General features: G+C 40.4%; 3 protein-coding genes across 3 annotated transcripts; 2 read left to right on the top strand and 1 right to left on the bottom strand.

Annotated features, from left to right (window-relative positions):
- Positions 1-317: 317 nt before the first annotated feature.
- On the bottom strand, positions 318-1262 carry LOC134473020 (histone H2A.Z-like). Its single transcript, XM_063236115.1, has one exon. It carries the CDS (start codon positions 1104-1106, stop codon positions 720-722), a length of 387 nt encoding a protein of 128 aa, XP_063092185.1. The 5' UTR covers positions 1107-1262; the 3' UTR covers positions 318-719.
- A 191-nt stretch (positions 1263-1453) lies between these two features.
- Gja9 (gap junction protein alpha 9) lies at positions 1454-2046 on the top strand. Its single transcript, XM_023561110.2, is given in 4 exon segments — positions 1454-1571; positions 1574-1883; positions 1885-1991; positions 1994-2046. Coding segments are annotated over 4 exon segments (588 nt in total).
- Positions 2047-4413: 2367 nt separating this feature from the next.
- Positions 4414-11807, top strand: Mycbp (MYC binding protein). Its single transcript, XM_005008393.4, has 5 exons — positions 4414-4563; positions 4753-4825; positions 8868-8916; positions 9311-9440; positions 10623-11807. Exons 1-5 carry the CDS (start codon positions 4480-4482, stop codon positions 10665-10667), a joined length of 381 nt encoding a protein of 126 aa, XP_005008450.2. The 5' UTR covers positions 4414-4479; the 3' UTR covers positions 10668-11807.
- Positions 11808-15019: the final 3212 nt, after the last annotated feature.

Here is a 15019-nt window from a genome sequence, read left to right as displayed (position 1 = left end):
TCAGATAAGCACATTCATTTCCATGTATTTGTGTATACCTTATCATTGCTATGTGTGTGAGATTTTAAATCACTGACTTTGGTTATAACTTTTACATGTAACTTTAATAGATCTGTTTATAAAATCAAGTCAATAGTTTTAGGAACCTAAGAGTTTCTAGTTAAAAAAAAAAAAACCCAAAAAACAAAAATACAAACTTTAGCTAAACAATTACTGATAGGGAATCTGAACATATCCACTTTTTTTTTGGTGGTGGTGCCAGGCATCAAAAGCAGGGCGTCTCACGTGCTAGCCAGGTGCTCTACCACTGAGTCATATTTTCAGTCCAACAATTTTATTTTATTTTTTTGGTTGGGGGAGGGGAAAATGAGCTTTATTGAACTTATCCACCAGGGTAGAAATAATGCCTGTACAAAACCAAATGTTTGTTATTATAACTTCAGCATCACAAAGTCCAAAGTTTTAAAAACAGTCAATCAAAACCCACGACTTCAGAATCAACACTTTCTTTGAAGCCACAGTAACATTTAAATATAGTTAAGACTCCAATACAGAAATTGACTGGGTAGAAAGCTAACTGAACTTCCAACTTGCTCACATAGAATTACAGAAACACAAAATTGTATATTTCACAGAGATACAGAACCACTGGAATCACCAACACTGGACAGTCGTTGAGAGTACTTAGCGTCCTGGATAATAAGGGATCCAGGTGTCCTTCACACAGTCTTTTGTTGTCCTTTCTTCCCAATCAGAGACTTATGGATATGTGGGATGACCCCACCACCAGCAATTGTAGCCTTGATGAGTGAGTCCAGTTCTTCATCTCCACGAATGGCAAGTTGCAAGTGGCGAGGGGTAATGCGCTTCACCTTCAGGTCTTTGGATGCATTTCCTGCCAGTTCAAGCACCTCTGCTGTGAGGTACTCCAGGATGGCTGCGCTGTACACGGCAGCCGTGGCACCCACACGCCCGTGGCTAGTGGTCCTGGACTTCAGGAGGCGGTGGATGCGGCCCACAGGGAACTGTAGGCCGGCCCTCTGCGAGCGGGAAACACCCTTTGTCTTGGCCTTGCCCGAATCCTTCCCAGCCTTCCCCCCAGCCATTCCAAATTCTGCCCAGACTCAGGCACTCACGCAGTGAAACCAGCCAGGCCAACACTCGGGGAGGCCTACCACTCTTTCGCCTCCCCAAGATTCAAACTACTGGACAATTGTGTCCTTAACAATTCAGACTATACACACTTCTCTTCAAGGTACCTTATGAGGTCTAAATGTAAGTGATTTTAAACTCCTAAATATATTGTTTGTAACAGATTATCACTGCTATCTAGGGAAAAAGCAAAGTAAGCAGTGCTTGGGAGAAGTAATGCTCTGCTGGTATTTTGGCCATAGGTTTGCTTCAGGAAACAGCACTCTCTTTGAAGTGAAAGAATTTATCTGCCTCCTATTTGATGGGGTTCAGAGCTAAGATGGATGGATACATAAACACGGGGCACTCGTATCTTCTTGGAGGTGTTCTAGAGGAAGTTCACATTCATTCCATGATTGGAAAAATCTAGTTCATCTTCCTCTGGTATTTCCAATGCTTGTCCTGGATGTAGCAGCTGAAGATATCTAGAATGATGAGCAGTCTGGCTACATCTGTAACACAAAACAATCAGGTTGCAAAAATGTGTGCCATAAACAGGCCTTTCCTAGCTCCCTCAGCAGATACTGGGTTCTGTGGTTTGTAGTTATGTCTTTACCATCTCTAGTCTATATGAGCCATCCTTTTATACCAATCATGAGTTCCAGAGAAAGAGGGGCAGCGATGTAAATTCAATTAAGAAGAGAATTGGATGGGCTTGAGTCTGAAATGCCTGTGGATCAAAGGAGACTGGAAAGAGCTTTGTCAGTTGGAACAAAGGAAACTAAATAAAGCTCCATTCAGAAGAGCCTTTCCTTGCACTTACGTGTTACACATTTTCACTTGCTCTATGGTTAAGTTCGGCCAGTGATCGGACAAAGGCAGCCTCTATTTAAATGTCATAGCCAGGCATGGTAACACATGTCTGTAATCCTTGTACTTGGGAGGCTGAAGCAAGAGGATTGTTGAGATTTCGAGACCAGTCTGGATTACAAAATGAGCTCAAAGCAAGCCTGAACTGTACAGAGAGACCCTGTCTCAAAAACAAACAAACAAACAAACAAAAAAAAAAAAACAACAAAAAAAACTCATGGCCACTCATGTCCAATATAATTGATATTTTGGTCTCAAGACCCACAGAAACAACAATATTTCTATTACTTATGCAACCCATAGCCATTGTTTCACTTTTCTTAAACATTCTAGAAATTTTCCACTTAATTTTTTTCCATTTAGGTTTTAAAAAAATTAAGAGAGGGGCTGGGGATTTAGCTCAGCGGCATAAGCGCCTGCCTTGCAAGCAGGCGGTCGTGAGTTCGATCCCTGGTACCAATAAAAATGAAAAAGACAAAAAAAAAAAAAAAAAATTAAGAGAGCCTTGGGGGTCAATATAAAATGAAAGAATTATAATGAATTCTATGCAAACAAGTCAAAACAAAAAATCTTGCAAGTATCAGTGCATATTTGCAAATTCACTGAGGCAACAAAAACACCCTCTTCTGTACCTGATTATTATCTGTTAATGGAAAAGGACAAACACATAGTAGCATCTTCTGCATTTCAGGCAAGTGCTGAAAATCACAGTGTAAATGATGAGAAATGCACTTTGAATGAACAGGAAACTAATGAGATGTTCGTAATTAATATTAACTGTAGTCACCTTCATAACATCAGCTCAAATAATTACAAAGACACTCATAACATATCTGGAAAAGAAGTCACTGTAGCCACTTAAGGGAGAAATGAGAAGTTGATGACGAAAGTAGCAAAAAGAACCATGTTCTAGAAGCCACAGTTCTATTCTCAGTATTGCTATACAAACAACTACCTAAGGCAGCCACCTCACACAGCTTTCCTGCCAGCTACCTGCATCTAGAAACTTTGGTGGCTTAGTGTTATGTGGAGTCCATCCACAGAAGATGAAAACGAGGGTCATCTCCTAAAGCTAACCTCAGGGGCCAGGTCACAGAGGGTCCAAGCAGAAGCCCTCTTTCTTCACAGGGAGACTCCCAACCTTTTGATGTGAAACATTCCTGATTCTTTGGCAGACTTGTCCTTTAAGCCAAAGTTTGAAAGAAATTTGTCCTACTAAGGAGTCTTTCTTGGTTGTAGTACTCACTGGTGATCCAACATCATCACTTTAGAGACGGGGTCTCATTATGAGATTCAAGTTGGCCTTGAATTTATATGATTCACCTGTCTGAGCTTTCCAAGTGTGGGATTATAGGCATATGCCACCTTTTGGATCTAATATTCAATTTCTAGTTTTCTAGCCTGATTATAAAGCTCCTTTATGGTCTTTGGGAAAACAAATAAGCTAAAATAAATAACATGGGTGAGGAATATAGCTCAGTGATAGAGTTTGTGCATAAGGCCCTTGTTTGGACCCAAAGATTTGAAAAGAAAAAAGATACACGCAAAAATACATGACACATGACCTTTAAAGAATTTGGAGAACTGAAGAGGACCCGGAGAAATGCAAGTGGGGGGGGGGAGATAAGGGACTTAGAGGTATTGTGCCCACCTTCTCCAACTCAGATGTTAGGGCTAGTTGATTCACTATATGGGTAGAAGGGTGTATCTGAAATTTGGACCATTCTAGAAAATTAATCAAAAATATATATTGAGGGTAGATGATAGCAATAGTTACAGGAATGCTGTAACCTTTTTTTTTTTTTGGACCTGTGTTAATCTATGGAAAACACTGGCGCAGCTCCGCAGTAATACACAAGGATTACAGTTTCTAAAACCTTCGGGAGTGTTGATTAAAATGAAAAACCCCTATCTTTGGCACATAGTTACGTACTTTTTATTAGCACTATCCTGCTCATCCTTCAGAAATTCACTTTACTCAAGCCACACAAAAAAAGGAGACTCCAAATATAAAGGTTAGAGCTAAAACAGATAATCTGTAACATTCTTTGCAAGCCATTGTAAATCCAAGTGGCACCCCGCGTCTGACGTGCCTTTTTTCGGATCAGAGCCACATTGCCCAGCACATACAGGTTAGCATAACCTCAGAGGTCCCAGGTTGGGTAATCCACCCTCCAGCAAACGTTCCAGCCCCCCGGCCCCGCCCTGGCTACCACGCCCACCTCCGCTACCCCTTTACACTCCCGCCGCGTTACCAAAACCTTGCTTCTCGCGCAGCAACCGACTCACCACGGGGACCGGAAAAGGAAGGAAAGGTACTACAGTACTCCCACAGCTCGAAGGGCGGGCGTACGCAGCCTCCCTTGCTTAGGCCAGCCGCGGGGAGTCAGAGCGTCTCGGTCACCATGAAAACAGGCCACACCCCAGCGAGCAAGGCCCGTGGCTCGCAAATACGCAGGCGCGCACTGGCTTCTGCGCATGAGCAGTGCTGCTCCGAGCCCGCCTGCCACGGTCTCCGGCGCCAGCTACGCCGTTGCCCCAGTCACTATGGCCCATTACAAAGTGAGAGGGGCGCGGCGTGGCTGGGGAGTACGGGCGGTAGCCACCCGCTGGTCGGCTCCGGGAGGGAGTTGGGGCGCGCGCGCGCAGGTCTTGGGGGCCTAAGGCAGTAAGGCGGGGTTGCTGGACTCCAGTGCCTTCTTCCTGCTCTGGCCCCCGGGCTCCGGTCTCTGACCCGCGGTGTCTCCTCAGGCCGCTGACTCGAAGCGCGAGCAGTTCCGGAGATACTTGGAGAAGTCTGGGGTGCTGGACACGTTGACCAAGGGTGAGCATGGGCCAGGAAAGGGTGCCTTGTGCTCTGGTGGTCCTTAGAGCGCAGCGTCCCTGACGGGCTACGGCGTGCTCGAGAAGGGATGGGGAGAGCAGCCTAGGGTCTAGCAGAGTGGGCCTCGGGATCAGTGGGAACCGGCGTGCACAAGCGGCCGCGGCCGAACGGCCGCTGCCGGACAGGGTAATCTCGTTCACTCTCCGCGCCATGAGTGAAACTCTCGCAGCTGTTGCAAAGTCTCTCCAACTTCGTTGTTTTGCCTTGAGCAGCCGCAGTGAATGTTTAACATCTTGAGATTCTTAGCCCTTCTCATTTTATAGGTTTTTGCATAGTCCTTAGAATCTTAAGGAACACATTCCCCCGAAACAAGCAGCAGTTTGGACAAACATCAGATTTGAATGTGGGCTATAAAGTACATGAGTGAGCAAAAAATCTCAAAGTAGACAATTCATAGGCAACTTGGTTGTGGCTTTCCAGTGTCTCTCTATAGTAATTCGTAGACTGTGTGGACTTTGTAAAAGAGTTACAGCTAAGATTTGAGGTCATATCAAAAGTTGTATTTATACACTTTAATAGAAACTTGCATCAGGCACAAGTGGTACACACCTGTAATCCCAGCACTTTGGAAAGCTAAAGCAGGACAGGTAAGTGAGGCCCTGTCTCAAAATAAAAAATAAATTGAAAGGGGTGGATATAGCTCTCTGTGAAGGATTTGGGTTCAATCCTTAGTACTGCTCATCCCCCAAGTAAGTTTACTGTTACACTGTATTTCTTCCTTCCTGTGTTCAAGATGTAAGTAGACTAGAATAAGGTGCTTAAAACAGGAGTATTCCAAGAGGTAATGAAGTGCTGTTTGCTTAATTAATTCAGCAGTAATTTGAATGTATACTGTGTTAACTGGCTGGGATTTTCAAGGGTGTTAAATGGAATTGCTGGTAGAGATGAGAACCTGGGTCTATGTGAAAATAGGACCTGTCTGAGAAACAATTTGGTAACTGCCCTTTGGGCAGAAATAAAGGTTAGGGGAAAAGGCTGGGATTTTAGTAGAAAGCAGTGCTTTGCATGGCTGGGCTGGCAGTTTTCAGTTGGTACCTACTTTGAGATCAGATACAGTACTGTTTTTGCAGATAGCTTTCAGCAAATAGTAAGGATATACCTAGTGAAATCAAGTGTTAATAAGTGCTTAGAATATCGTTTCTTGAAGAAACCCTACACGTTTACTTATCTCATCTATTTTATTTAGGAATCTGTTTTAAACATTGGGGACAGAGCTGTGAGGAAAAAAAAGGCCCCAATGATGTCTGCCTGTAAACCCCAGTATTCTGCCAGGCTGAGGCAAGGGGACTGCAAGTTTGAGCCCAGCCTGGACCACATCCTATCTTTAAAAAAAAATAGCCTGTTGTCATGAGCATGTATCTTAGCTGGAGAAATGAACAATAAAGAAATACACAGTGTTAGCTAGTGGTACACATTAATGACTAACAAAAACCTAGCATGATTAGGGGATAGTGTGTGGCATTTTACGCAGTGTTGGTAGGGGCTTTCTTACAAAGTTATTTTTTAGTACAGATCTGAATGAAATAGTGTATGATGTCAAGAGTTCCAGGAAATACAGGTTAAGCATCCCTATTTTGAAAATCTGAAATCCAGAATGCTCTAAAATCTGAAGTTTTTGAGCACTGATGTGATGCCAAAGGTTGAAAATTCCACACCTGACTGCATGACATGCCACAATCAAGATGGAGGTGTATTAGAAAGCCTATATAAAATTACTTTCAGCTATGTATATAAGGTGTATATAAAGCATAAATAAATTGTCATCCCCAAAATACCTCATAGATGTAAATACTTAAAAAGTCTGGGAAAATCCAAAATCTAACATACTTCTTGTCCTAAATATTTTGGATAAGGGATCCTGAAGCTGTATAAGGCCTTAGTGGCTGGATGGAGTGAAAGCTAGATTACAGGAAGGATAGTGACAGTTGTAGGAGATAAGTGATTACAGAGAAGATGCACAGCCTTGTGGCCGTACAGAATTGCTTCATGCATGATGCTGGTCCTGGTGGCACATCCCTGTAATTTCAGCACTCGAAAGGCTGAGGCAGAAAGATTGCTGCAATGTAGAGGCCAGTGTGGACTACATAGTAGTGAGTTCAAGGCCAGTCTGAACATAGTGATACCCTGTCTTAAAAAAAAAAATTAGGAGAGACTGAAAATCCCTGGAGGCTTATTTTCCTTTGCACATACCTACAAGAATCTTAACCCCTAACTTCCTTAGATTTCCAGCCTGTTATAACATCAGACAACACAATATCTATTGATAGGATTTGAAATTTGATTTTCAGCTTCAAATATAGGCACCTTAATAAATTTGTATTTTTATGCAGCTATTTTCAAGAGAATTTGAAACTGCTTTTAACAATAAAACACTGCAAGAAGATGGCTAAGTTAAGGATGATTAATCATTTGGGAGAAGAGGCATTTTAATTATTTCGAGCACTGTATCAACCTCAACAAACCCTGGCTGCTAAGGCAAAAAAGGGGAAAGTGACTAGGTACCTTGTCTGATTAAAAGGAAGTGTGTTCATCTATAGAAAAGTACAAGAAGCTGAACATTTACATTACATCTTGCAGTTAACCTTGGAAGTATGATGGAAGAGATTTAGAAGCTGAAGGGAATGGGGTGGGAGAACAGGAGGAAAAGGCAAGAGTATTACTAACTACAACTTACAAAATTAGGATTAAGTAGAGATCAGTGGAAATGAAGAAACAGGCTTGAGCATATAATTAAAAAAAATCAACAAAGGCATAAACATTGTTACAGATGTTAAAAGGAGAGGGGCAAGGGTGAGAGAAGACAGTGATATAAAATACACAATTTCTCAAAAAACAATGCTCTGAATATATGTCAATGTAAATTGTTGAAAGTAGTTGCCCATTTGATTCTTTAGTACTGCCTATAATAAATTATTAAAATTATAAAAAGGAACATATGTAAATTAGTTTAGGACTTCTTTGGGATCTAGATATGCTTTTTTTTTAATGTGTAGTTGTATTTTCTGCTTTATCAGATTTGGAAATGGTAAATCAGTGGCTTAGAGAGATTTTTATCTGAACAGTAAATTCCCAGGAGGAGTTTGTTCAATTGAAGACAAGCAAGGGAGTATTTGCATGAGCTAACAGATATGAAATCACACCCCTTCCCCCCACAGTTTTAAGGTGGATTTGAGGATGTTGATTACTTCTGAAGTGGTTGTTTATTTAGTTTATCCTGTGTGAAACTTCATTCTTAAACATTTTGAATTGGAACCTTCTTCCAGTAATTACCACAGCCTTACTAATTTCTCTCCAAAATTTTTTCATTTTTTTTTCATACCTGTATCCTTCAAGTGCAGGTCATTATCTTTTTTATTGGACCACCATATCAGCCTCTAATGTTCTTCCTGCCATTATCCTAGTCTCACTTCAGTCTTCCACATAGCAGGCAAGAGTAATCCTCATTTTTCTGCTTAAAGCCATTTAATCATGTCTGTTGTCCTTAGGATCAAAGTTCAATCAAGTTTGCACCATTACTCCCCACCCCAACTTTTCTGGCTACATTATCCATAATTTGATGCAGCCATATTGAAATGTCAGTGCCTTAATATGCTATTCTCATGCCCTGGACCATCTAATTTTATCCAAAACACTCAAAATCACTAGTTTCAGGTCTTTTCCTCCCTTTAGGAAGCCTTCTATGATGCTGGAGGCTGAGTTAAAATATTCTTCCAGAGTGCGCCAATAACCTACTATCAAATATTGCTTGCTTCGTATCTTTTGCCTAGCTTCTTGGCTCATCCTTTGTAACTGGCCTGTCATTGGGACCTTGTCTGTTTTGTTCACCATTACATGGACAGTCATAGCATTTTTAAAAGGATCATTTTAAAAAATAATTTCATCTGGCATACAGTAGACAGTATTTACTGCGTTATGGAATACGATTTCAGCAATTCAAATTTAAGACTCTTAATTGTTGCTTTTTCTGCTTTTTGATTTGCAGTGTTGGTAGCCTTATATGAAGAACCAGAGAAACCTAATAGTGCATTGGAGTATCCTTTTCATCTTTGGAGTCAGAAAAAGGCCTTGTTTTTGAAATTCTTATTTTTTCACATAGGCAGTAACCTTTAAAGTACTTTTGTGTACTGAAAGGTTATTTTCCTCAGTTTTTTTGTTTTTTGTTTTTTTGAGGCAGGGTCTTGCCATGTAGTTTAAGTTATCCTCAAACTCACTATGTAGCCCAGTCTGGCCTTGAACTCATGGCAATCCTCTTGCCTCAGCCTTCCTAGTGCTGAGAATACAGGTGTGTGCCACCATGCCTGGCTTCCTTTGAGTAAATATTGATGGCTGCCTGGGTGAATTCTGGTAGGAATACTAATGCTACTCTGGGCTACTTGATTAGCTTAATTCAGCTCTTAAGGACTAAATTCTTAACAGTGCTAATAGTTTCTTAAAGCATCACTTAGGAGCTGCTACCCCAGAAAATCCAGAAATCGAGCTGCTTCGCCTAGAATTGGCAGAAATGAAAGAGAAATATGAAGCTACTATAGAAGAAAATAAAAAACTGAAAGCCAAGGTAAATTTTTAAAAGGATCATTTTTAAAAATAATTTCATCTCTACTGATTATTTAATGAAAACCTTACTAAAATGGACAGCTGAACAAGGAGGAAGGGTAAATACTAATCTGAGTCAAGTACAAGGCAAAGTTAAGGCCCCACCTTAAAAAATCAAAAGAGAAATTGTAAATAGGACAAGCAAAGTGTGGTTAAGAAGAAGTTTTTGGGAACCTGCATCAACAAAAAGAAGGAAATATTGGTTAATGCTGTTTATAATCAAGTACAGAGTTCCAAAATTCTTTATCAGTCTAAGTCAGTATCTTTTGTAAATGGCACCTGGTGCTGTGCAATACCCAATCTATGCTGCTATATATGGTGGCCCTGGGTTAACAAATTTAAAGAACTTTCCTCAATTTTACCCAGTGCTTAAGTTTTTTCTTTGTTTAAATATCCATGAGAATTTCATAAATTCAACTTAACAACTATAAGTCTTGGAAGTTGAATCACATGATGCATTTTGTGTTACTGTAGGTATTTCTTGTGTTTTATCTTCTCGAGAACTCAGATATGTGAAACAGGTACATATACCATTTTATAGGTGAGGAGACTAAAGCATAGTGAATTTAGTAAGCTTTTCAAGGCTGACTGCTATTTGGAAGAACACAAATCCTACCCTAGTATTACTGCAACGATTCACAACTTAGTCTAAAAGAAATATACATAATTATCTAAGATCCCACAGTGTACAAGTGTTAGTTAACTCCTGGGTACCTTTTAAGTCAAAGACATAATTTAGTTTTCATTGACTGGCTATATGTGGTATATGACATGCTATATAACCCCTTTCCTCTACTTTTTAGGGGAAATTGCAGTAAACCTTTGGTAGAGAGAAAGTTTCTTACCATAATCCACAGCATCTTTGGAAGATAAACATTATTGCGTATCAAATATTTGAACAGTTGAGCCACTGACTGAAATTGTAGTTTTCCAAAAATATTAAAGGTTATCTGAAAAGGGTTTTTTAAAAAATTAGGTTTGATGGTATTAAATCTTAAATCACTGAATGGTTTAAGCAGCATAGGTACAGAAACTGATGACTGATTTAATAACTAAAATGGATATAGTCTCATTTTGTTTTGTGAAGATTTTTTTACCCATTTAGAATAAAATTCACCTAAACTCCTCTGTCTTTGCCCCATAGCTTGCTCAGTATGAACCACCTCAGGACGAGAAGCGTGCTGAATAGGATTCTTCTCAGTTGAAAAGACACTGAAAAATGGTTTTGTATGACTGGAATAGTTTGTATAGTATATAATCCTTTCTGAACAGATGCTATAAAACTTTTAATATGTTAAATTCACCTATCACACTTTAAATGTTATAAACACATATACCTAGAATCACCAATAAAAACTCAATATAACTTTCTTTGGGTCTTAAAGCAGGAGAATCCAAAGTAAATCCTGAAGGAAACCTAAACAGCCATCTAATTCATTACCTTAAAAGACATTCTATTTATTAGTCTGATTAGAAGTAATACTACTGGTTGTATTTTAACCAAGGACATTTAGCGTGGAGCTATTGCTTGGTTTAGTTCAGGATATGAGCACAGGTACAATCACGCTTTACAATGAAGATCACAGTGTTTATATTCCCCGTAGGCAACTGGAGAAACTGACATCCGATGCTTTTGCATGGGTTCCCATGAATTTTCTGCTCGTTTGTACAATGCGGAACAAGTAACTCTTCTTTGCCACCACTTTGCCTTAGATAACTGTGTGTGCCAGTTTGAACTCTGACACCACTTTTTTCTTCTATGCAACCATGCCCTATCTGATAATGTTGCCTTGCTTTACTGTGTACTTTAGTGGGTTCTAGTTGCTTATTAGCCTTTGTGTGTTCATTTTGCTTAATAATGCAGTTTCCTTGACTGTGATTTATATAATGTTGAACAGGATCACACTGTTATCCTGCCTTACCTAGTTGCTTAGTTAGTACAGACAGAGGTAATACAACATTCTAGGTTCATGCACAAGCTGGGATGAGGAGAATGAGCCATTTATCATGGACAATTACAGTTTATGGGTATATAGTGCTTTTTCCCCCTCAAAGTATTTTTCTAGCCTTCATTTTATCTTCATTATCCCTGTGAAGTAGGTGAGCAATATGAGGGGAGGCTGGGTGCTGAATTTTTAGGCCAAAGACTGATACTATTATAAATCACTAACTGTAGAACTTCAGGCACGTTAACCACTCTGAGATTTACTTTCCTCATCTGTTAAATGAGAACATCTGTGCTGCCTACCTCACAGGGTTGTTGTGAGGGTCAAATGAGAATGTATGTGAAAGATTTATAAGTGGTAAACCACTATATTCTTGTTTTTTAGTCCTTTTTTCCTTTCTTTTGGAAGACTTGCTGTCACATGTTTTGTTGATCACTTACTTCCCTCATTGGTAGACTGACATTTTAAAGAAGTGTTCCTATTTCATGTATTCTGTCCCTAGTGTTAAGAGGATCTGTAGTTACTCTGAGGATAAAGGGCTGAGCATACGTAAGGCCCTGGGTTCAGTCCCAGCACTGCAAATTTAACCAGCCAACCAGCACATCCTGTGAAAGCTCGTGGAACCAGCAAAGGCATTGAAACCTGCTGAAAACTGTGACTAAGCCAGTTACAAGGACATTTTAATCAAGTTACGATTGCAGGACTGTGGCAACTGTCGGTTTCCTCTAGTCACCAGTTTGTTTTGGGAGGCATGCCAGATAGTACTGGAAGAACATTCACTTGGATAGATTTTTTTTTTCTACCAATCTGAATCCCTCCTACATGGATAGTAGTGAGCTGAGTGCTGGATGTGATAAAGATTAATGATTTGAAGTAGGTTATGAGACATGTATACACAAAATTACAAGGTAGGTAGGATGTGCTAATAACATATGACCCCATGAAGGTTTTGGAAGAGAGAGAAGGAAGGCCTGGATTCTTTAAGCAGCTGATGTGGCAGTCCCTTTGCAGATACAGACAAGAGAAAAAATTGTTTTGCCTGGACACCAACCCTCATTTGCTCTTCTCTCATTGGATTAGTATTGATACTTGTGTCAATCAGTCAGTGATTCTCGGACTATCCTTTTGGACAGAAAGGTAACATGCAGGTTAGATAATCACACTTTAGGTGGAAAGTGAACTGCTTTCACTGCTGTACCAGCTCATGACACTCAGGGTCAGCCTGGCTTCTGGAGGAGCCCTTCAACGTTTCTATCAAGGATTTGAGTGCAGACTGTACTCAACAAGATGCTCAGTGGATTAGAGAATGGATCTTATCATTTGAGTTTCTGCTGTACTTCAGTTGCTTTATCTATAAAATATGGACTTGTTGTAAGGATCAAATTAAATATGGATATAAAAATGCCTTGCAAAATGTGAAGGGCTGTGAACAGAGCAGAGGGTAGTAATGCTGAATCTCCAACTGGCACAAAACCAGATGGGGTGTTGGGTACAGTATATGGGATAAATTTTAAAATGACTGTCCATCTAGAATATACAAACTGCTGGGCCTAACCAGCTGAAATATCAAGACATGTTAAAAATGCAGTTTTCTACAAGGTTAGGAGGAGGACAGTACCAGTTCCAGTGATTATTAATGTGAACCACTTACACTCCAAGACACTTTAAAAACATTCCATTTTGTAAAACATTAAAAGAAATATTGTCTAGGTTCTCAAAGTTACCCTGAAGGCTTACTGGTTAGTACTGCTCTGAGGATGCCAAACATTTGAAAGATGTTGACAAGTTTGGAAAAATGAACCAATAAGGAAAGGGGATGTGCAAATATAAGTTGGTACTGTCCTATGTGGAGGCCACTAGCTAAATGTGGACATAAAGTAAAAATTCAATTCCTTAGTCACACTAGCAACATTTCCAGACTATATTCTTGGCTACCATATTGCAGAGTACAGATAGAGAAAATTTCTGTCATCACAAAAAGTTATGTTGACCAGCATGATACAAGGAATAGTTGAAGGAACTGAAGCTGTTTAGTATAGAACAGAGAAGACTATCATAGTTGGTAATGAAGAACTACAACTTAATATTTGAAGGACTTTCATGAAAAAAGATTAAGATGACTATTTTGTGGCATAACTACTTTGTTGAATAACAACGGTTTTAAACAAAACTTTACCACAGAGGAATTGTCTGCCTTTTGAGATTTCCTTTTTTGGAACTATAGTTGGCTGCCTCTATCTAGGGTTTTTCATCTGTGGACAAACCAACCATGCATCAAATCTCTGGGGGGAAATTGTGTTTGAACCCAAGTTCAGACTTTTGCATCTTATTATTTCCCATTACAATAATTATTTACACAACATTGTATTAGGATTATAAACTAGAGATACAGGGTACACAGCAGGAAGCTGTTTACTAGGTCATTTTACCTAAGGGACTTGAGGATCCTCGACTCTAGGTTCTGGAAGCGACACCCTATGAACACCCACAGACGTATTTAAATTGCTTTCTGCCGGTAGTGGTGGTGCACACCTGGAATTCCACCCGCTCTGGAGGCTGAGGCAGGACTGCTACAAGTTCAAAGCCAGTCTGGACTACATAGTGAGTTCAAGACCAGCTTGAACTACACAGATAGCGAAACCCTGGCTTAAACCCCACCTCTGGGAGGAAAAAAAAACTACTATGTGCATCTCACAAGTCTACCAATCAGAGACGGAAGGGTTGGGATAGATGACCTCTAAAGGTGTGTCCTGTCTTTAACTTCTAGTTTCAAGCACAAAGTCCCAGACCTGCAGGAATGTACCTACCCTTCATAATCAAGAAGCCCCCTTGGAAGACCAGGATTATTACCATCTGGCCTTTTGTTTTGAAGCGCGGAAGACTGCTTTAAGAGGGTCCTCTTGTCACACTTCCAATTCTAGAGACTGAAGGGTGAAAATTCCTTTAGTTTTCTCAAACATTTGCTAAAAACATTTGCTTTGGTTTGTTTTCACTATTCACTCCTTTGGTCTCTAGTCTGAAGATCATAAAAAATGCAATGTTTTGTGGGAGGGTGGACTCATTAGAGAATTAGACTGTCTCAATGAAAAGGAAGGGAAGCATTGAGTGCTGGTGAGTTTTAAGTGGCAGCAGTATCCACTATCAACAATTTGCTGAAAGAAGACGTTCTAGTTTGGCCGCACTGGCTTTCCGGTCTGGGTCCAGCTACCTACCAGAACAAGCTATTACGCTGACCCATGGCTGCCTCGGATGCCTTTGGGCCTCTACTGGCTCCTCCTCCACATCCTCGCACATCCCAACCTACTCTTCCATCTGGATCTACTCAGACACCACCTCCTGACAGATTTTCTCGCCCTGTTAATTCCTAAGCATTTCATTTGTGCTTATAGCTTTCCCATATATCTCGTACCAAGAAAAAATATCTTGTACTAAGGCTACTTACGCAGAGGTCCGATCTCTCAATCCAAGCAATCTGAGGGCAGGCAGGTTCTAGTTGGTTCCAGTTCTGGGCACGTTGTTAGCTACCCAAGACATCGCAGGCAACAATAAATATTAGTTGTACGAGCACCACGGTAGGAGCAGGGTAATCAGCGCT

The sequence above is a fragment of the Cavia porcellus genome, unplaced genomic scaffold (genome assembly GCF_034190915.1).
Source record: "Cavia porcellus strain 051 isolate PalLab524CR breed Dunkin Hartley unplaced genomic scaffold, mCavPor4.1 scaffold_25, whole genome shotgun sequence".
Taxonomy (NCBI): Eukaryota; Metazoa; Chordata; class Mammalia; order Rodentia; family Caviidae; genus Cavia; species Cavia porcellus.
This window is presented reverse-complemented; position numbering and strand designations above follow the sequence as displayed.

What these genes read in the sequence shown, in the direction of transcription:
- LOC134473020 (XM_063236115.1), bottom strand. Translation starts at nt 1,106, where the DNA reads ATGGCTGGGGGGAAGGCTGGGAAGGATTCGGGCAAGGCCAAGACAAAG.
- Mycbp (XM_005008393.4), top strand. Translation starts at nt 4,480, where the DNA reads ATGAGCAGTGCTGCTCCGAGCCCGCCTGCCACGGTCTCCGGCGCCAGC. An exon ending in AAACCTAATAGTGCATTGGA is followed by an intron (nt 8,917 to 9,310) that starts GTATCCTTTTCA and finishes CAGTGCTAATAG; the next exon opens with TTTCTTAAAGCATCACTTAG. An exon ending in ATAAAAAACTGAAAGCCAAG is followed by an intron (nt 9,441 to 10,622) that starts GTAAATTTTTAA and finishes TTTGCCCCATAG; the next exon opens with CTTGCTCAGTATGAACCACC.